Source organism: Styela clava, chromosome 7 (genome assembly GCF_964204865.1).
Source record: "Styela clava chromosome 7, kaStyClav1.hap1.2, whole genome shotgun sequence".
NCBI lineage: Eukaryota > Metazoa > Chordata > Ascidiacea > Stolidobranchia > Styelidae > Styela > Styela clava.
In genome coordinates, this window is record NC_135256.1 from 18,347,143 (window position 1) to 18,369,090 (window position 21,948).

A 21,948-nucleotide genomic window follows, 5' to 3' on the forward strand; every position below is an offset into this window, starting at 1 on the left:
CATCGACTACAGGTTAATGAAAAAACGGTGCTCCAGAAGTATGCGCACCAAGATGTCGCACAACCTGCATCCAAACCGGTACACACATACTATGTTCAGGTTGTGCGCCATCTTGGTGCGCATAATTCTAGAGGTCCGAAAAAACAAACAAAAGCCTGACACCAAAATTATACGAACAATGAAAATACGAAGATAGTTAAGTCAAAATTTTTTACCACGTATTCACTGATTTTATACAAAGTTGTCAAGATTAGGCGCGATGGACGATGTAGAAATGCGAAGCAAATTTTTCATATTTTGACATGGTTCATCCGTGAAAAAATTTGCTCCTATTAGTAAGTGCTGTCAAATATTGAGGTTATGAAAACTGCCTCTTCTAGCTTTACAGAAAAAAGACAGGAAAAACGATTGAAATACATAGCAGACGATAAAAATGAATTTAAATACATCTCTCAGGCAATAACGGTTGTTAGTGAGTTCGGCACAAAATATAACCTGTTATAGAAATTTTGAAACCCATCACTGCTTCCAGCCCCTCTTGTGTGAAGACATAGGGTGCAACAAATAAGCAATTTTAACATTGGGTCTTATCTGTGGTCGACGGAACATAAAATAACAATTTTCGCAATTTGATCAAATAGCGTCTTGTTCGTCGGGTTGTTCTCAGTCAACTCAGACTTACTCCCAATAGCATACCGAGAAGTTAAGTTCCTGTGAAAGACTTCAGAAAAACATGGGAAAATGATATTTTCACATGGAATTTTAATTCATAATTTAGCCAATTCCAAGGAATTTTTATCGCGGAATTGTTTTGATCTACTATTCTACTGCGACCGTGGTGATCAGGTGATGTTGGATTTCGCTAGTTTATCCCACAGCAGAAATGTTGGCACTTGTGCATGAACATGTGTTATATATATATATTATATATATATATTTATATATATATATTTATTTGTGTTATATATATTCATAATGTGATACCGATAGCGCCAATATTGCCAGGCTTCGTTCCGGCACTAGGGGCCAACGCTGGGGCAGATTAGCAAAACTAAGTATTGACAATCCTCGCACGGGCGAGAAATTATGATTCATCGCACTGTTCAGCTGTTTTATCGTCTTTTACGAGATCAATGTCTCGATGTAAAACAAGAGAGTAATGCTCAATGATATGAGCACGAAAGCCGAAACGAAGTAGGTCGGGTGGTTCCCGTACATTTGAACCCACGACAATTGCACCTGAATACTATTGCACCTATGGAATTTTTTTGTTTTGCGGATATTTGAACCCATACTAACCCTAACCCATGGGTTTTAGCACCCGCATATAGATTGAACCCGCGGAAATACACATGGGTTCAAATGTACGTGAGTTCAAATGTACGGTCACCAGTTTGGGTATGCAATCTGTCACAGTAGACTACCGCTAACGCAGTCTTCTCGTCTTTGCCTGACCACCAGATAACCACTAAAGCGAACGCGGAACCGCGACGCAGCGTGCGACTTCCAATTTGGATGACGTCATTGCACACAAAAAACGAATTCTACAAAGTCTACACAAATTTGTGAAATGATAATAGAAGTTATATATAGCTCTCTAGCGAAAAATACAATTTTTAACCACTGAAATTTTTGCGCAAAACGCGATTTTTTCATAACAACAACATTAACTATACGGAAAAGGCTACAATTGCTGATGAATTCTTTGACCCATATCGAGGAAATCAGATCGTAGATCAGTCTAAAACTCTGAAATATATTTAAGTATAGATTGGTGTTGTCTTTACAGTTTTAGGGGCGCATTGTTAGGCGCGGGAGCAAGAACCGTTTTATTGTTAGTTTCACTAATGCGAGTTTTACGCTTTCTGTATCTGAAAGCTTATATTTTTGTTGATAACAAAACTCGATATGCACTGTATTTATGTAATAGTGCCTCAATTTTGCGCGCTCCAAGTGCGCTTTGATAGAAGGGTCATTGTCCTTTTACGCACTGAAAACAATTTTTTGCCTAAAAGTACCTTGTGCTTTTACATGTGAGGATGGTGATATATAATTAGACGTCATGCTTAAAAGAAATATGCGTATAGCGGGTTTATAAATCGTTCAATGATCTTTGTATTTCAGAATTCAAACGTTTTGGGTATATACAAGAATGTCAATGAAAGTCTGTGACAGGCATTCTTAATCACAATATTAACAACACAAAATAGGGTGGAGCGTCGTCAATACGCCATCCGAAGGTTGTCTGTTTGTGATATCACTAATTCAATTGGTAAGCCCCGAAAAAATGTAAGGAAATATTTACTATTGTTGCTGATTATGAAAATTTGACAATGACAATTTCAGAATCAGTTTCCGGTCAGAATATAATGTTATACGATTTTATTGCAAGAGCGTCTAATTCAATGCCATCCAGCGACTGCGCGCGCAGTGATATTAGCCTATCGACATTTTAGAGAAGTAGCGATGAAGGCTTGGAATCCGCAACATTTGTCGCCGTGCTGACTACACACGCGTACATTTTTGCGCCATTCCCGCTGTATTGCCTTTTCAACGCTACAGTAGGCCAGAACTGCGAAATTGCTCTTGGACTATTGTGACGTACAATTCTATATTTTACTTTATTACGTCAAACGTCACGCTACGGTTAGCCGGTTAAGTTTTCCCGTTTAACGATTAAAGTGTTTTCACTGAAATTCCCAGCCCTACTAATCAGAATATCGTTTCATGCCTGAACTCGGCTGATATATCGAATTGCACAAAAAAGAAACCAACGATTCCCGAATCAACGGCCTTGTGATAATAACACTTTCTTAACTGCGAAGACTTTTTTGATGATTAATTCTTTATTTTTACGATATTTCGATCTCAAGACAAAATAAAAGCAAATAGTAAAAAAATTAAAACGGGATTGCATAATCAAATTACAATCAAGTATATAATCACAGCGATTCAAACAAGCAAAATGCACCTCAGCAAAAACAATTCAGGAAAGGAATTCATACGTCCTTTTCGTGTCCAAGGCTTAGAGAACCCAAATTTGTGACAAAATCTCAGAAAGGTAACATCTGCTGGCCGTTATAAACAAAAAAGAATATACGTTCAATGCTTGAAAATACAGTGTGCGTAGACATATAAGATGTTTCTAGTACAACAACAATATCATGAAGATAGGATATTTAATAAGTGAATAAAAATGAAGATCGCAGTGTCGCTTTATCACATATGTCGTAAATATCGTACAAGCACTTAAAATAAAGAAACTGAATAATATATTTAGCTTTTGGTAGTTGCTTGCTCTTATGTGAAAGGTGAACTTCAAGAACAAATTCAAAAATTAAAATTATGAACTGTGAAACATAGCTCTCATAACACACACAAAAAAAGTGACGACATCTGTGCCAAATTGTTGAAATGTTTTGCTGTATACTAACTGTTAGTCAGTGTGCAACAATACTGTTGAATAACTTGAAACAGACAACATATTTATTTAAACAACAATGCACAATGGACCCTGGCCATTTGAAACACATCTTACTAGGAAAAAATAAAAGTGAAATGAACAAATCAATTTTAATCCCACGACAAAACAATTTTTAACATTAGCTCGAATGGAGGATATGGTCACCAGAGCATAAATTTTCGTAATTTTTGGTTTCATTGTGAACGTGAGCGTTTTTATTGGGCAGAAATTTTTCGGTCATTTTCAATATTTTTAACATGACAAATTTGATCAAGTATCTAAAAACTACACGTAAAAAGGTCACGTATTATTACTCGTTTTACGTATTTCTTACTGGTGCACTAAACGACTTTTCAGTAAAGGCGTAATGACAGTTTTTTTTTAATATACGTTCATCAAAGTTTGAATGGGCGTGGTGCGGCAGTCATGTCTTGTATCGTCGTTCTGAAACTGCTTTTTCTAAAAATAATCAGTATCTCAACTACCCGTATGTTAGTTAGTAAATGTAAAACCCGTAGTTGATATATTGATTCATCGCAGAAAGAGCCGTTTCAGAACGACGATACGAGACATGATCGCATCACCACGTTCATTGAAGTTTTAATAAACGTATATCCAAAAACTTGACATGTCATTACGCCTTTATTGATAGGTCGCTTAGTGCTTCAGTAGGAAATACTTAAAACGAGTAAAAGAATGTGTCTTAGTTTCCAAAAATTTGATCATATTTGTCATGTTAAAAATATTGAAAATGACCAAAAATCTTCCCAATAAAAAAGCTTACATTCACAATGAAACCTGAAAACTATGGAAATGAAAATTTATGCTTTAGTGACCATAAATTTATTCGAGCTAATGTTGAAATTGTTTTGTTTGTGCCACTTTTAATTATATTTATTTCGTGAAGAGAATAAGTTAAAAACCTAATTTTGATAAGATTTATATACTATCTGACACTTTTTAGTTATTGTTATTAGGTAAACAATATAGCCAAGGCAAGCCACTCATCAATTTATACCATATATATATGTTCTTCCATTGCAAAAAACTGTTTGTATGGGCAGATGAAGGAACGATAATTAACTAAAATCATGTTTTCATCAGTCGTGCATTATTGTTTAAATAAATAAGTGGATAACTGATGTCAACTATTCAGTATAAGAATAGTTAACTATTGATTGTTCCATGTATGAATATGGATCCACAAAAACAAATGACGGAACAATAGGGAGATAGCTTAAAGTTAATTGAATTAAATTAATAATTTTCAGCGGTCATGAGTGCTATTGTTTATCTTAAAAAGTACAAAACAAAAATCCCATACATGGGATTGGTAATTCGCACAACTGAGGTGAATTACATTCACAGAATGCAATGCATATTGCACAGAAAGTACAGTCATGACAGGTAAGAATCATAGAATATAAGTTTGACAAGTTTACAGGCAATAATAAACGGGTATATTGTCTATACTTCTATCTAATAAATGCATTTAATATCAAGAAGCAAGGTTAAAACAATGCATAATGTTTTGTTCTTGCTATCAAATATATTATTCCATAAAGTCATAAACAAATGTGCGGCCGTTATCAATATCATTTATTTCTTACCAGTAATGGATGTACTTAATATAAAACACTGGCTATAATGTATATCACAGTAAACCATGAAACCAATCATCATGACGGTATATTGGGCTTGTATACAAGATATTTCCTCATGTCGACAGAAGGAGTGAACTTGACGCTGTTTATTGATTTGATGCTGTCAGTTTTGTAGCCATATGTAATACGAAGATTCTGTGGAATTAACAACAGAGTTATCCTTTCAATGATTAACAGAGACTTAGTGGGTTGTTAATAATTTTTATTTGCGTTCATAAGGAATAAACAGACGCAAAAATATAATTTTTGCAGTTGCTCATATTGTTCACTATAACTCTATGCTTGAAAGTTTATATCGGCTTGCATTCTAGAAATTATTTTCAACAGAATTTTGAATAACAGCAATTTTAATTATGTTTAAAATCTTTAGACAATACTAAAGTTGATAATGCTCAGATTTACATGATGTTTAAATTCAGTCACTTTGTTAATCGTGGATTTCAGTCAGTTTTCCATACTAACTGATCGTACGTGAGTCAAGAAACAACATTGACAAAAACCAACTTTTAAAACAAAATTTCGAAAGCCCAAGATTAGGGCATGGAGTTCTATAGGTTTTGTTATACTACTGTAGTTTAATAATCAAACAATGGTGCCTCTGTTTGAAATGACGTATATATTTAAGTTTCAGATTTTATTTAAAAAGTTTTTTTTTATTGAGTTTCAACCGATCAACGTTTCAATTTTGTGTCTGTACCACTGAAGTCGACAAACAAAATTCTGGTCAACAATTCAAATTAGTTCATTGTACATTTTGTATCTTCTTATTAGTTATTTCATTTTGACTATCCATATGCGATAAATATCACTTACTTTGTTGCCAGTATGATCCAATGTTGTTTGCAACAAATCCAAGCAACCTTCAGACATGCGGGGGAAGCATACAGTTAATTCCTTTTTAACTTTTGGAACAAGTTTGCAGACAACTTTAATATAATTTGTGTCCACATATCGCTTCGAATCACTGATATTTAGAGTCTCCAACTAGAAGAATACAAATAATCGAATGAATATAAAATATCGATACCTACAGTGCATTGTGAAATAGGTTTGTCACATTTATACTGGGATGGAGAAAAAGATAGTTCAATCTCAAACTAACTACAGCATCTGATTGAAATATTTCAAAGCAGCACTTGATTGATGAGGTAGTAAGATTATGGGTGGAGGAATCTATGACAGACCAGCAGCACCACCTCCACGCCTGCACAAACATGACGAATGAAAAATTACTTTTTAGGGACAGTTTCTGAAAGGTACAATACAGTCCATTATTATAACAAATGTAGAATAAACGCAGCGATGCATTGATCGCAAATAAGTGTAATTCGAAAATTGACCGGGGGTAAATAATATTTGATCATCCGTTTTGCATTCGGTTTAGCGGGGTCAACAGTCACTGGAGCATTAGTCCAAATATGACACCAGGAACAGACATATCAGTGATCAAGATCGTTCGGAAGGGCATTGATGAATATTGGAAACAATGTAGGGTCAAATGTTGAGTTCTGAGGAACTCCAGAAAAAATTGAATACATCTATCTGGAACCGCTATTCATCAACAATGACAATGAGTTTGCGAACAGAGAGAAATGATTTTAGAATGTCAAAAACATGACCAGAAATACGATTGTATCGTATTTCGTGCAGTAGTCTGGCGTGTGTCAAACTGTAACACAAGTCTTCAAAATATCCAGTGTAATCCAGTACGCATTGTCACATCAATCTAATGAGCACATTTTTTCCTCAGTAGCTGTTAACAAACCGGCGTACAAACACTTGAACATTATAGTTTTCATAAAATTGGAGACAGTAAAGATCACAAAACTTTCTTCATTGTGCAATTTCAGCTTCAGTCTCCAGTAGTTGCAATTTTAAAGAAAGATATAGTATTCCTAGTACGGTACCATACTGTAATCCACCACCAAATTCCATCTCTGAGTGATGGCTATTGACCATTGCCTCTGTATTTCCTCTCTGCTTGGAGGTTGATCATGAAGTCTTGTAGAAGGTCTTCCACACCTTTGATTCAGACAGAAGATGAAGTATAACTCACCGCGATCCATCGAGTATTTAAAATTATTCGAATCATTCATAGCTTCAAAACACTGAGAACTACCGGTGGGTTGTCACATCGAGTAGCACTTCACCAATATTTTTGTATTGGCATATGTACACCACAAAAAAGCTTACCATACTTGAGAGGTTTAGTGGTCATCATGTACCTTCATCTGAAGTCAGGGTGGCAATTGATGATTCCGTTTTAGCGACTATTGTTATCGGTACCGCTTTCAATGACAGGTCTCGCTCACAGAATGATCTCAAATTACTTTGAATTTCAAATAAGCGATCCACTTGAGGTTGACAAAACAGTCATGTCGGCCTTGCATGCAATGTAGCATAGTGTACCAAGTAGGCTATGGTGCTATACCAAGTAGTCTACTATGGTGCTATGCCAAGTTAGCACCAAACTGTATTTGGCCCGGAATTCACCTCCATTGGACTCGAGAAACTCATATGTTGCTTGCATGACTGTCAGTAGTACTAACCAACCATTTTCATTCTGCTGGCAAAACAGCTTTGATACACCTAATCTGCTAGGTCAATTGCTTTTGGCATATGACCCTGCAGTTGGCGTGGCAGTCGCTATGGCATCAAAATTTGTGGAGCACCATGCAGGTGACACCACTGCCATGTCGATTCCACAGTACAGTTACAGATCTATGAGCCAGATTCTTTCTATAAAAAGTAGTTCATTTTAATTAGTGTGCACATTGAAGACTACCAGTTGCTATTCTTCAAAAAAACAAAAAACACGTCATTTTTAGTTCAATTGTGAATAAATATTTAAATATACCTGAGAAAAACCAAGTTCGTCGACGAAAGTATTTAGTTGTCTTGTGTTGAACATGCATTCACTCATATCAAGATTAATAATAGGACAGGTTCCAACCATTTCTCCGACATGTTTGACACCGTCACGTATCGACACATTATCACTGATGTTTAGTGTTTCAAACTGCAATTAAGTAAGTAAGTCTTCAAAACAAAATTCAGGAAAAGGGTAAGCTAATAGACCTAATAATGAATATTTCCTCTGATAAGCACAAGAACACAAATCATGACATTTTTAAAATAAATAGTCAAAGTTTTTGGTTATCCACAAATGTACTTGAAGATATATAGTAGAAGATAGAAATCATATTATATTACAACGTCCTACCTCATGTCCTCGTAAAGCTTTCCCCATTGATTCAACTTGATCTTCCGTCAACTCACAACCGGATACATTTAGATCTTTGACATTATGATTTTTTATCAGCAGTATTAAGTCTGATTCATCCCCAAACTCCAAACATTCATTATAACTGACGTCAAAAGCACGAATCTTAATAAGTACCATAGTAATAAATATTTTATTGTCAAATGAAATCAATCTAAGGCCCTTCTGTGAAATATCTTCCAAAAACAAAACATATTGTATTTGAAACAATGGAATAAGCAAAATAGTAATTTTTTCCAGAAAGACGTTGAGTAGCAGTACTATTTTTATCGAGTGTTACACAATTTTGCTGCAAACAAGTTCTATAATTCCTATATACTCTGTTGAAAAACTACTAAAATGTTATCATCAAAAAACTGTTGCTTTTTATTGTGAAGCATATTTCATCTGCTCCTCATTGTCTTATTTGAGATTGTGTGACTTCAGATTAAGTTTTGAATTTTGCAACATTTCTATTATAATGCAAGAAAATCTTTTTAGATGTTCTATGATCAGTGATTTTCAACCTTTCTGTTGGAGTGGAACCCCAATAAAACGTTTCAGAGGCTCGGATACTCATATATATATATATTAAAGCAAATATATTCTAATACTGGAGAAACAAAATGATCTGTGAGGTGTATCAAGTTGAACAAAAGTGGCAAATGTAACAGATATTTGGTTATATTCAAGTATTATACATGTAACGATGTAAAATCTCAGATTTGAATGTAAACTTGCGAAAACCACAGACTGTACTGTTGGAACTTTACGTTACCATTGTTTTAGATAATTAAATTTCCGTAACAGTAATGATGTTTCTCACCGAAGTCCCAGATTGCAATGACTTCCGTAATGCATTAATTTTCTCATTGGTCAATTCGCATTCACCCAAACCAAGAAAATCGACACCATTTTTATGCAGCAAAGGAACAATGATTTCAAAACAAGAAGATGTCATTTCAGGATTGTAACTCAGATTCAGATGTTTTACCTAGAGAAATATCAGATTCGGTCGAAAGTGAAATGTTTTATTTAACAATTGATATCCAAAACAGTAGTATAAATATGTTTAACAAACAACAATATAATTGTATCTTGCCTTTCCCTCAGAAATATTTTTGGTTAAAGATGTTAGGTATTCTTCTATTATTCCACAATTCATCAATCTCAATACTTCAATTGGTAATTTCTTCATAATATCAGCTAGCAGAGAAAAGTCTTGAATATTTGTGTTATAGCTGAGATCTAGCCCAATCAGTGTCTTCACCTACATGAGTTGACAGACGGTATGTTAAATGTACACACTCATGGTATCTAAATAAACCGAAGCTGAATTGACAGCAACTTTAGCATTCATAGTGAGTAGTATGCGCAATTATACAGAAACTAGGATATGACGGTTTAATAACTGGGTCAAACTTAGGGCCGCATCTTAAGCTATCTAGTAGTTGCAGGCACAAATATTTTAGTTATTGATCTTATGACATGCGTTGTTAGCTTTGCACAAGCTAGCTGTTAGGACATTGTGACGACATATGCATAGATATTGGATTGGAATCTAATGCAAAGGTATTGGAATTACTCGCACATGCCAGATTATCCGAATTAAAAACTAGTTTCGTGAGCAGCACAATTTTCCTATGTAGGCCGCACTTGGCCTGCGGGCCGCAGTATGCACACCCCTGCTCTAATGAATTTAAGTCATTAAATCTTACCAGGTCCGTATTATCAAGAGTCTGCAACAACTTTCTTAGAAATTTTTCTGAAACATCATTTTCACTCATATTGAGTATTTTGAAGTTGCAGGTAGATAAAATCTTGCAAATCACAGGCAGTAAAGTGTTTATGTTCTTTTGGCAGTTGATTGAAAACTCTTGTATCTATTAGGTACAAAATTTTGGGAAATAAATTATTAAATGGTTGTATACTGTTAATAGACTCTAGAAACTAAGATGAAAAAATCAGGAAATGGCCATATCAATTTTAAAGGAATACTCAAATGAAGAGTACTATTGAACTTGATAATTGACATTTCTGACAGTGGTATGTTTTGCTTATTAGACCAGTGAATAAATTTTAAAAACTCACTTGGCAAAAAGAATTCTTGACATTAGAGTGAATAATTGTTAATAAGTCTGCTGTCAGGTTCACATCACGTAATGCAAACTCTAGTATACTTGATGAATTACTGATGACATTTGAAACAAAGTCGATCATAGATTTTGTAACATTCGTATGAGCGATTTGAATCTCATTCCACTGTAGTACATTTTGTTCTTGACATTTTTTAATCATGTCATCAGGTGTTTCTATTCCATCAAGGAAACCTGACATGACTTGCTCCTCAGCTAAATCTGAAACAAAGAAGTTGATGTTATAGGAATGAATATGCTATGCTTTTGCAGATATGATGTAATAAAATTCCCTCATTTCAGATATTATTTGTTTCCACTCACTATCACGAATCGTGAAGGTTGTCAACTCCTGGCATGTTGCACAAACAGGATTTGCAGATTGAAGTTTACAATCATTAAGTGAACAGAGAAACTTCACCATGTTTTGATCAATTATAATCTTCAGGCTCAATGTTTCTGCTTTTGGTACAGCCCAAAGAATATTCAGAATACTTCTTCCAGAAATGGTACCTATAATAAAATAATAAATGGAATAGAGCATAAGATGACGTTTAAACTATAGTGATAGTTAATACTTCTTTTTACCTCCAGTTGTTTCAGTTGGCATCCCGACTATAAAAAGCACATAATTTTGGCTCGTTGTAAAAGTTGAAATCAAATACTGTTTTCCTTTCTCCATTTTAAATTTTTCGCTTTTGTTATCATCAAATAATAGAACAATATCATATTGTTTGTAGACATCTGATTCCTTCCACTTGATATCAACAGGTTTGTTTAAAGTAATATCTTTGGATAAATCTGAACGAACAGAGCATTGACATTACAATCCAGTGAATACCAGCTTATTCGAGTGAGTGTAAATACCGTAACAATCAAGAATTTTCTCCAATGAATCTGTATATTGAACCTAAGTTATACATGATATTTAATTTTGAATAGGCTGTATACTGCAATCAGGCATGTCTCAATACTAATGACCAAATCACTCTTGCTTTAAAGATATAGTTTGCCTTAGGATTATTATTTTGTCAGTCAACCTATGTACCAACTTTAGTGGAAAAATTGTAACAATCAGGCTATAAATTGAAAAAGTACAAACCAGTAAACTGCAGCTGAGATTCTGAAAAGTCTGCCAAATTGTTAGTACGAAGTATGTCGTTTTTTGATAGAGTTATAGTCTTCCCCTTTAATAGAAAATATGGAATAGTAGCATTAAGAAAATCATAGCAATGACCTCATGAAAATAATTTAATGTGGTTTGTGGTGCTGTTATACAGAAATCAGATGATTATGATCTAATGTGATTGTACCAATGTACCATATTGTAATACTATTTTAAAATAACAAGTAACTGGTACTAGATTGCCACAGAAGGATATAAGTTCTTACAGATTGCAAATAATCCATTTCCGTCTCAAGAATACCACGAAGATGTCTATTGAATTTCCAGCCATCTAAATTTAGGTCTTCTTTCACGCAATGAATGAACAAGTTAGATATTGCCATGCAGTTTTCGAAAGTAACAAAAAATTCGAGTTGCATTGGGAGCTGGAAATTAAATTTTCCGGAATCCACTTTCTTAACTGACAAACCATTGCTTATATAGTTCAGTTTGAGATCCCAAGAAATATCCACACTAGGAATGTCAGGAGGAGAAGATAAATCAATTCCATCAACCTAAAAAAGGTAATGACATGATGGTTGATTACAAGTATTGCAGTACAAGATGTATAAATGTGTTGTTAATCACGCCAATTCACAATAAACGTGCATGATTTGTAATCAAATACAGTAGAAACTAATGGTTACCTTGTATCCGTTAAGTGATTCTCGAAAAGAATTTAATTCAGTAGATGAAAAGCAGCACCCGCGCATCTGTACATCTTTAGTTTTACAGTGAGATATAATTGATCCAAGTTCCACAATACCATTTCTCAAATTCGGATTGTATGAAACACTGAGATTTATTATCTGTTAACCAACAGTTGTAATTAGATTCAAATGCAAAATTTATTTCTTTAAAGTAGCAATATTCATAAATGCTGATTAATGTTTTTTTTAAAAGTCCAAAGTAGTGTCATATTTTTAACACCATATATTATCTCGAGAAATTGACTAGTACGGATTTTCATTTAGGATTATACAAGACCTGTTAGGCCTACTTTATCTTTTTTTTTTCAAAACTTGATGTGCTCTTGTCGATTGATCCGCAGAAAATACATATATATTATACCACCATTCTTTTTATAATAACAAAATGTGCAGAAAAACCACAGAGAAATTTTGAAAACAAATACCGTATACTGTATGTAATATCGCTATAAGAAATATGTCCAGCTTTGACTACTGTGCATTTGCAAGCGATCGTTGAGTGCACTGTGTGAGGTATCCATTTAATGTGGATTCAACAAATCTTATCTAAATATTGAGTTGTACTGATTCTCGGCACTCTCGATTTCTAAACATAGGTGCTATTTTTGTAATAAAATGATGAAATTACAAATACCGAAACAGTGGAATTCTCCAAGCAACTTTTCAAAACGGATGCTGTATAAGGTTGTAGATCCGTGTTCATAACTGATAAGCTCTCCATTTCGTTGCAATGTTGAGCTACAGACCCAATAATATGGGCATCGTTAGGAGATAGGGAGTAAAACGTATTTTCAATCTTTATAGAATAAATGTGTTTCTCAATGATATCATGAATTCCTTTGCTTGCTTCGTAGATACATGCTAGTAAGTTCAAGTCAGAGATGATCCCTTTGACTGATTGTATTCTTGCGCAACAACTTGTTTCAAAAAATCCTGTTTCTCTTGCAATTGAAATTCAACTGAAAATATTCAACATTATAAAACTAATACATTTAACAGTTTAGGCATTTAGATTCAGATTCTTGAATGATTCCAAACATATAATTGATATCATTGAATATTAAAGTAATTTGAATTGTTAAATATTAGTCCAATTTTCCAAATATAAACAAATGCAGTATTATACTTAATTTTTAAAATGAATTTTAATTCTTTAATATAATATAACAAAAAAATATTATTATCAAATTGAATTTTTTAAAATAAGAAGTCTACCTTCTAGCAAACCTTTTGAAGCTTCAATAACCTCATCATCAAGTATAAGACCAAAAATATTTCGAAGAATTGCACTATATTGAGGTTTGTCGAATATTTTGATTACAGTTTTTTTGAATTGATCAATTGGAAGCTCAGCGATAAACATTGCAGCTAGAAACATTTGTATCGAAAAGTGATTGAACTGAATAAGTTGCTGTTCTTTGAAGACCTGTACAAGACATTTCAAAGATGTAAAATCACCGGTCTCCTTGAATGTGAGATGATGCTGTTCTAAATCTTGAGAATTAAAGATTGCTTTATTTTTTTGAATTCCAGAGTACGATAATGGTTTCAATCTTTTGAGAATATCGTCCATGTTTGGATTCCAGATATTTTTTGACCTGACAAAACTTTGGAGCACATTGACCATAACACCTGACATTGTGCCTGACTTGAAATTCCTGTTGCTTTTCATACCAATGATGGTGTATGTCAAGAATACTGGGATACTACAAAGAGATAACAGTGAAGGAGATCTTGTTTGCAAATTTTGCAACATTTGAATTCCGTCTGTTTTACCAAGATATCCTATAGCAATCCTTTTAATAGAATCTTGACTCAAACCTGAGAGAGCTATTATTTTCTTAGGCTCAGAATCACATGGGTTGAAATATCTTTCAGATGTAATAACGCGGCAACAAGGAAACAACTTTCCACAAATCAGTTGTAACAAAATTTTCGCAGGTTGGCATTTCTCTCCTTTGGCAAATTTCTTTCCACAGTTACAGGAATTATAATCCAAGATATCAGGTGCATCTAAAACAAACATGCATTTTCTTGGATGTTGTTTGATCCTCTTCAATATCGATATCTTCTCCCCTTCATCAAGTTCGATATTTTGAAAAACCAGTTCTTCCAGTGTCACATTCATTTCTGGATCAAGATTTTGACAATTCAGGAAAAACAAAAGGTCTACATCTATTAGGCTTGGAATTTTTTTATTCAGTACTGCTTGAGATACAATTTTGAGCAGAGTTGTTCTACCGCAGCCAGCTTGACCAACAAAACTGATTCTTCCCTTATCAAAATCTTCAAATATCTTGCTTATAACTGGATAACTGCAACCATCAGCATCCCTAACATCTTGATGAATGGTGATATGTTTCTTAGAGACATCAAAAGAGGCTTCCTTGAGTTGTGGAAGTTCTCGAACTTTAAGGGGTTGTAGAATATTAGTTTCTTGTGAAACATCATAAAATTCAGTTTCACCAAGATTGAATTCTCTTATTTTTTGTAATGTTTGTTTGAGTGAGTTTCCTAAAAAATCAGGTTTATATAAAAAATTAATGCAATATAAATATTCATAGTTAATTCATTCCATTATTTTCCACTTACCAGTTGATTGAAGGGAGTTCATGGTTGTTTCTCGAACTGTAGTTGTTTTTTATCTCTGTAGTTGTTTTTTATCTCTTAATTATTTCATTTTATACATTACACTTAATTGGAACTTTACCCTAACTACGTACGTTCAAATCTTAACTGCATATCATAGAAACAGAAAAAATATGTTATTTTTAGTTTATCCCTTGATTAATTTATGCTAAGCATTAAGCAATATAATTAATCCAAAATATAATGAATATCGGAAATCAAGTCATCACAAGAAACAGAATTACAACATATCTATTTAAATCGTATAGTACTATAGGTTTTTCAATGTTTTTACCACGAATAGATGAAGTAGGGCTTCGAGTTGAAATATCTAACTTGGCAACTAGCAATATCAGACCTTTCTCCCCCTTTGATAATTCCAGGCTAGGTCCCCGCACAGCAGGCTAAATCGTTCGATATCCACCACTGTTTTTTAAATATAAATGTGCTGTAGTGTCCTAGCAGTAGATACAATAGATCAACGTAAGAGCCAGTCGACCATCATAGCGTGGAATATTCATATCCAAATAGTCAGTTATTTCTCAATTCTTCTGTACAATTAAACTGCGTTTTACTGAATAAACTGATCTGATGAGAAGCGAAACCATCATAGATGAAAAAGTTTACTTTATAACTACGGCAACTAAAACTTGAATTCGATTGAATCATTTTACTTGAAATAACATGTATTTTGATGATTGGTGTTGAGGAAATGGAATGTCATCCATTTAGGAGTACATCAAAGCCTTATTATTGAAACATCATTCACATACAGTTCCTTATTTTGTTTTTTGAGGTAAAAATTCTTACTCGGACATAAATTATTACATTGCGCAAGTCATGAATATAGAATACACGTTCGCAACATGTGCTATTAACTCAAATATTCCAAATTTGGATCTTTCGTAATATTGTCAGTTTTTGTAAATGTAAAATATCACAATTATCACACAGTATTAACATTTCAGAGAATGTGTCTGCATAGTAGTCTTCAAATCTAAATAGTTTGGAATTATGGAAATTTCATTTTAAAATAATTGTGATTAATATGTTTGAAGTAATTTTTTAGCAAGATCATAATGTAAGCCAAACATGGAGAAATATTTCATAATTTAGTCATAGAAATGGCAAACTTCAAAACCAAAAGAATAACTTTATTCATCCTAATTCTTAAAAAATATTTTTTTGGAACAGAATTATGAACACGGTGAAATTTTCTTAAAACATGTAACAGTTTAAATATATTTTTTGTTCTTACAGATAGTTTCAACATAGTCTATAAGTAGGAATAGGTATCAGTGGAGACTACACATCACAAATATTTCATAACTTAATAGTAACACACTGTATATTACAACTTATGTTGAAATAGATTTTATGATGAATTAAATGTATGAATTACTTCATAAGGTCTTGTCAACTTTCCAATTGAAACATTAAATTACAGGCTTGTACAGTTACAATGGTATTTCGCCGACAATGCGTTCAATAAGTAACTTATTACTGATGTTCAAATAACGAAACGTTGGCAAAATTATACTTTCACATTGGCGGTTTTCACCCCATGACAAGGGCGGTTTCATAATTCACAGTGACAACTACTGGGTTATCAAAGTATTATTACTTCATTAGTCCTATTTTCAACGGCTATGAACAGATAGTTTTAAAATAATTCTAATTATTATTTCTGTTTTCTGTATAGTCATGAATTTGAATCAGTTTTACAACCCAAGGTCATAAGCCATTGATCTTGTTGTAATTTCATTCCCACGCTAAAACTAATCGAGATTATTGGTTATTCGGATAGTTTCCACAAAATCGGAAAATTTCATTTGGTGGTCCCCCAAATATTCATGATCCAAAAAGTGTTCCGCTTTTCTAATAAAGGTTGAAAATCACCAGTATAGAAGTTATTACTTCAGTTTGGAGTAAACTTTGATTTCAATTTTAGCTCTGAAAACCAAATTCAACTTAAAGCGTTTAAAGTTTCTGTTGAAAATTTGGCCTTTAGGTATCGCCATTGTTCGAAAAATTCTGATCATCGCTCCAAATTCCAAATTTGGCTCCCGCTCTAACTCCTGGTGGTTTGAATATATTACTCTGACTTTGACTCCAATATCAATAAAATGATGCCAGACTTAAAATTTCTGTGTGCTTATATGGATCTATGTTGATATGTTCAGATATGAACAGTATTGGTAATAAAATGAAAGGAACTCACTAAAATAAAAGTTACGAGTAAATAAAAAAATAAACTCCATACTTCTCCATACTCCATACTAAATCTGTGGAGGATGTCTCATAATTAGGCTTTGTACAAAAACTAATCTAAAGAATGGGGTTTTGTCCACAGACAGGTGCTGTACAAGCAATCACTGTAAAGTAAGGTTTCAATCGATATTCGCTGGGCATGAAGTTGACTTCAACATTTGCTTTAAAGTAGGCTCTCTGTCTAAAATTATGTGGTATTCATCCACATAAAATCGAATATTGGATATTTTGTAATTCTGTCAGTTATTGTAAGTATAAAATATGTGAAATTCGCTATTATAACACAGTATTGACATTTTAAGACAGTGTCATGTACAGGAATGTTCAAATCCAATACTGTAGTTTAGTATTCTAGATATATTATTTGAAAATAATTTGTTTGACATGATTGGAGCTATTTTTCAACTATTTTACAACTAAAAGAATACTTTTAACAATCTGAATTCTTCAAAAACACTTTTTAAGAACAGCAAAGTGAATATGTTCAAAATTACTTCAAAAATGTAACAGATCAGATATAATCCTACAGGTATTCTTGACTTGAAAGAAAATATATAGTTGCAACAAAACATAAATACAGTAGTAACAAACCTCATATTACAAATGTTGAAGTAAATTACAAATGGATAAATAATTTCATATAGTCAAGTCTTTTTTTATATTGAATATTATATTACCTTAGTGTACAGTTACCCTGGTATGGTGCCAATAATGCTTTCAATAAGTAACTTACTATTTACAGAACCGATGTTCAAATATTGAAACGTTGGCGAAATTATACTTTCACATCGGGGTTTTCACCTTGTGACAATGGAGGTTTCGCAATTTACATTGACAGTTATCAAAGTATTGAAAATCCTCTTCACAATCCACAAAAATATACCTGTCTGTTTTCTTGAAATTTTTAGGCGGTTAGTGATATCCAACTAGAATGGACAAAACTTAATAATTTTTACTGTCTTGGATATGTTCTGAAGCGATATTCTAAATGTCCAAAAAAGAAATATGGACAAACCATTATATATTTGAAAATTGATTTTTATAATGCTCCTGAATTTAAGAATTCATATTCAATTATCGGATTTATGAATCTTTGATATTCAATAATTTATGATAACATTGCTATATATATTATGTAAATGGAAATGCCTTCAAATTCACAAAATCTCATGAGTTATACAAAAATTGAATACTTAGGAGTGCTCAATAATCAATATGCTTAAAAATATTCTTTGACTTGTATATTCTTATTCCTATTTTTCTACAAAAATATCACTATTATCTGTTTTCTTAAAATTTATTTATTCTTAAAGAGTTATAGATATTGAACTGGGACTGACAATTTTCCATGTCTAAAAACTGTCTGAGGCAATATTCATTATATTCTAAATGCTTGAAAGAATATATGAAATAAACCACCATGTAAGGAATGTTTAATGTCAACAATGCCTAAAAGTTTGTTCGTAAAATCAAGAATTCATCTTAAATATCTGATCCACAAATCTTTGATATTCACTAATACAAAATAATACCGTTACACACTATGTAACAGAAATACAAATGAATTCTACGATTCATGAACAACAAACAAAAATTGAAACACCTAGGAGTGTTTATTGCTATGCTTAGAATATTCATTAACTTTTTTTTCACATTCATAAGATAACAACAATGAATCCTTCAGAATTGAAAATAAATATATATATATTCTGAATGGTGGTACCAGCTTGGATATGGAGTTAGAGACACTCCAACTTTGAACTATAAGTCATTTGAAAATATATCCTAATGAGATTCCCCACTCTATGTTGAGAGAATAGAGTCAATTTCTGCTCTGAGGAAACCAAATTCAACTTGATTGGAGATTTTGAAATTCTGTTGATCTGTTTATAATGATGATAGGGTTTTGAATTCATTTATCCCCATTAATAAAAAATCTGACTTGTTAATCCAACTATTTTAAAACTTGGCTTTGGTTTTAAATCCTGGTGGTTTCAAAACTTGACTTTGACTTCAGTATCATTGAAACAATACCAGACTCAAAATGTACATCTATGTGTGCCAAGATGGATCATTGTTGGTATGTTCAGACTAGACCAGTGGAGCAATAAAATGAAAGAAATAACCAGAATAATTGCTTCGAGCAAATGAAAATATGTTCATTACCTAAACCTAGGAAAGATATCTCTTACCGTAAGTAAGCTTTGTACAAGCAACAACCTTAAATATGGGATTTTGTCCATATTTATATTGTTCGCTCTGAACTATGCTCTATGCAAGCAATTACCTAAAATATGTAGTGCTCACTCTTTCATTTGCTCCAGATTAGTGTTTTCCAAACTTTTTGAGCTGCGGACCCTTATCTGTGAATCTTAGTTTTGACGCACCCTTATCCTATGTTGTATCAATTGTTGTGCTTAACTAACGAAGATAGATAATGCTTCATTTACAACCCAAACAGCATTATTGTGAAGGATGAAGTAGCTTTCACTGCACAATTGTACTTTGTACAACATGTACTTTGTACAAAACTTGTACTTTCTTTAATTCTTTATCATCATATTGGTAATAGCTGAAAATGCTGCCTCACACATACAGATCATATAATTTTTAATTGCTTTTTTTTCAGCAATGGATATTCCTCTGCAACGCTCAGTCAAAATAATGCAATGCTTTTTGATTGAAGCCAATCATTAAAGATCAATCGACTCTTTTCATATCGTTGCGGAGCCCATGTGCAGTCATCACGGACCCCAGTTTGGGAAACCCCACTTTAGATTGTGCTCTGTATGGGCAACCACTGAATAAATATTAACATGTCCATCAATACAATTGCTACCAACTAGGCTTTGTACAAGCTCTTCATTAACTCTGAACTAGGCCCTGCAAGAACAACAGCTTTCAATTATAAGATGCTTTTCCATAATTGACTGTGAACATTGCGCTTTACAAGTGACTACTTAAAAGGGTGGGAGTCTCCACCAATATATGCATTGTAAACCAGGCTGTATAAGCTATCACAACAAAGTATGGGCTTTCTATCATATGTATGTGCTGAGCTGAGTATTGTTCAAGATGTAATTCAAAAGTTTGGGGTTACCTCATTTACTCCTTGCTCTGAAACACATACTCTCATTCATACATATTTTGTACCGAACTCAGATCTGGTTCGACAAATGCTTAACTATGCCCATAGAAATTTACAGATGAAACCACCCATTTTACTTTTAATAACATAGTTCAGTCGCACAAACAGACAGAGCTTAGTTCAGAGGGAATGTAGGGCTGACACCAGCATATATTGACTATAGCTTAACACGACTTTTAAGATAGCTTACCCACATTCTGCAATCAAACTGAGTTGTGGTAAAACAGTGCTATTAAACCCCATATATGTATATATAACAAGTGAAAATTTATCCATGCGATCAGCCACCATTTTGAGGTACGTAATAAATAAATATTTTTTTTAAAATAAAAAAAGTAAACTGCCACGCACCTGTGCAGCATATCTTCATTTCCATCGTTGTTTCAAAATTCATACGTTCGACATTTATAAAAAAAAAAATCATAATAAGTTTTCTCTGCGCTTTAGTTTGCGCAATACTGCAATTTCATATACCACCAGAATATTCCGGAACCTTCGGGTCAGATAGGTTTCCTCCTAGCAACCAGTATATCACGTGACCTAGAAGATGGCATAGGTGCGTTGTGACTCTCTTCATTTTAACGACTTCAACCATTGTGTACCATCGCGTTCGCTAACCACGAACGAGAAGGGATAAGCAAAAAAGGCGATCAGATAAATTGGCGCATAACGAGAGCATTAATTTGTATAAGTATAATTCAAGCTACCATCATGAAGAAAGAACAAGACAAAGAAAGTAAAATATGTTGTCGTGGAGGTCAACTAATAACTAATATTGCCACCGAAATGAAATATCGGGCCCAGTATGACAGAAAATTTGAAATTAATTCTTCCATTGTCGCGACAAAATGTATTTTACACAACCACAAAATTACGCAATTACAATTACGCAAAACCATCGGGAGGTCCTATAAAGTCTTCCTTGTATATTAGGAATATTGTTAAAAATGAGTCGTTCAACAAGGTGCTTGAGTAATACCTTCTTCCTAAACTCAGTAGTGGGTTCTGCACAAGCGAATGAATAACAGGCACATTCAAGTCACATTAACTTTTCACTGGTCGCTCTTACAGAGCCCGGTTCAGAGCAAATGTGAGGAAGAACACCAGAATAATTTCGAACGGCTAAATTCAAACTTAACGGGCTGGAATCCCTGACTGTGCTACGGCATATGTTATAAGACTGGTGACCGTACATTTGAACCCACGTACATTTGAACCCATGCGTATATCCGCGGGTTCAATCTATACGTGGGTGCTAAAACCCATGGGTTAGGGTGAGTATTGGTTCAAATATCTGTAAAACAAACAAAAAAATCCATAGGTGCAATAGTATGCAGGTGCAATTGTCATGGGTTCAAATGTACGTGGGTTCAAATGGAATGGATTCGTCACTCGAAACTGCTACACCCCAGCCATCATACATTTGTAATCGGTCAAAATCACGATGTTGAGATGATATGAACATTCATCATCTATTCCAGGAGTGGCCAACCCGAGGCGGT

The 21,948-nt window shown here is 33.5% G+C and overlaps 2 protein-coding genes across 2 annotated transcripts; both read right to left on the minus strand.

Annotated features, from left to right (window-relative positions):
* Window positions 1–4,232: 4,232 nt before the first annotated feature.
* On the minus strand, window positions 4,233–13,249 carry LOC120328642 (uncharacterized). The gene is made up of 14 exons (XM_078114836.1): window positions 13,034–13,249; window positions 12,337–12,498; window positions 11,917–12,204; window positions 11,627–11,711; window positions 11,113–11,325; window positions 10,849–11,037; window positions 10,481–10,746; window positions 10,108–10,272; window positions 9,492–9,659; window positions 9,216–9,383; window positions 8,351–8,515; window positions 7,985–8,146; window positions 5,941–6,111; window positions 4,233–5,262 (listed from the first exon to the last, which is right to left on the minus strand). The coding sequence occupies exons 1-14, from the start codon at window positions 13,118–13,120 to the stop codon at window positions 5,143–5,145; spliced, it is 2,409 nt and encodes an 802-aa protein (XP_077970962.1). The 5' UTR covers window positions 13,121–13,249; the 3' UTR covers window positions 4,233–5,142.
* On the minus strand, window positions 13,120–15,766 carry LOC144425276 (uncharacterized). Its single transcript, XM_078114837.1, has 3 exons — window positions 14,992–15,766; window positions 13,615–14,913; window positions 13,120–13,358 (listed from the first exon to the last, which is right to left on the minus strand). Exons 1-3 carry the CDS (start codon window positions 15,011–15,013, stop codon window positions 13,270–13,272), a joined length of 1,410 nt encoding a protein of 469 aa, XP_077970963.1. The 5' UTR covers window positions 15,014–15,766; the 3' UTR covers window positions 13,120–13,269.
* Window positions 15,767–21,948: the final 6,182 nt, after the last annotated feature.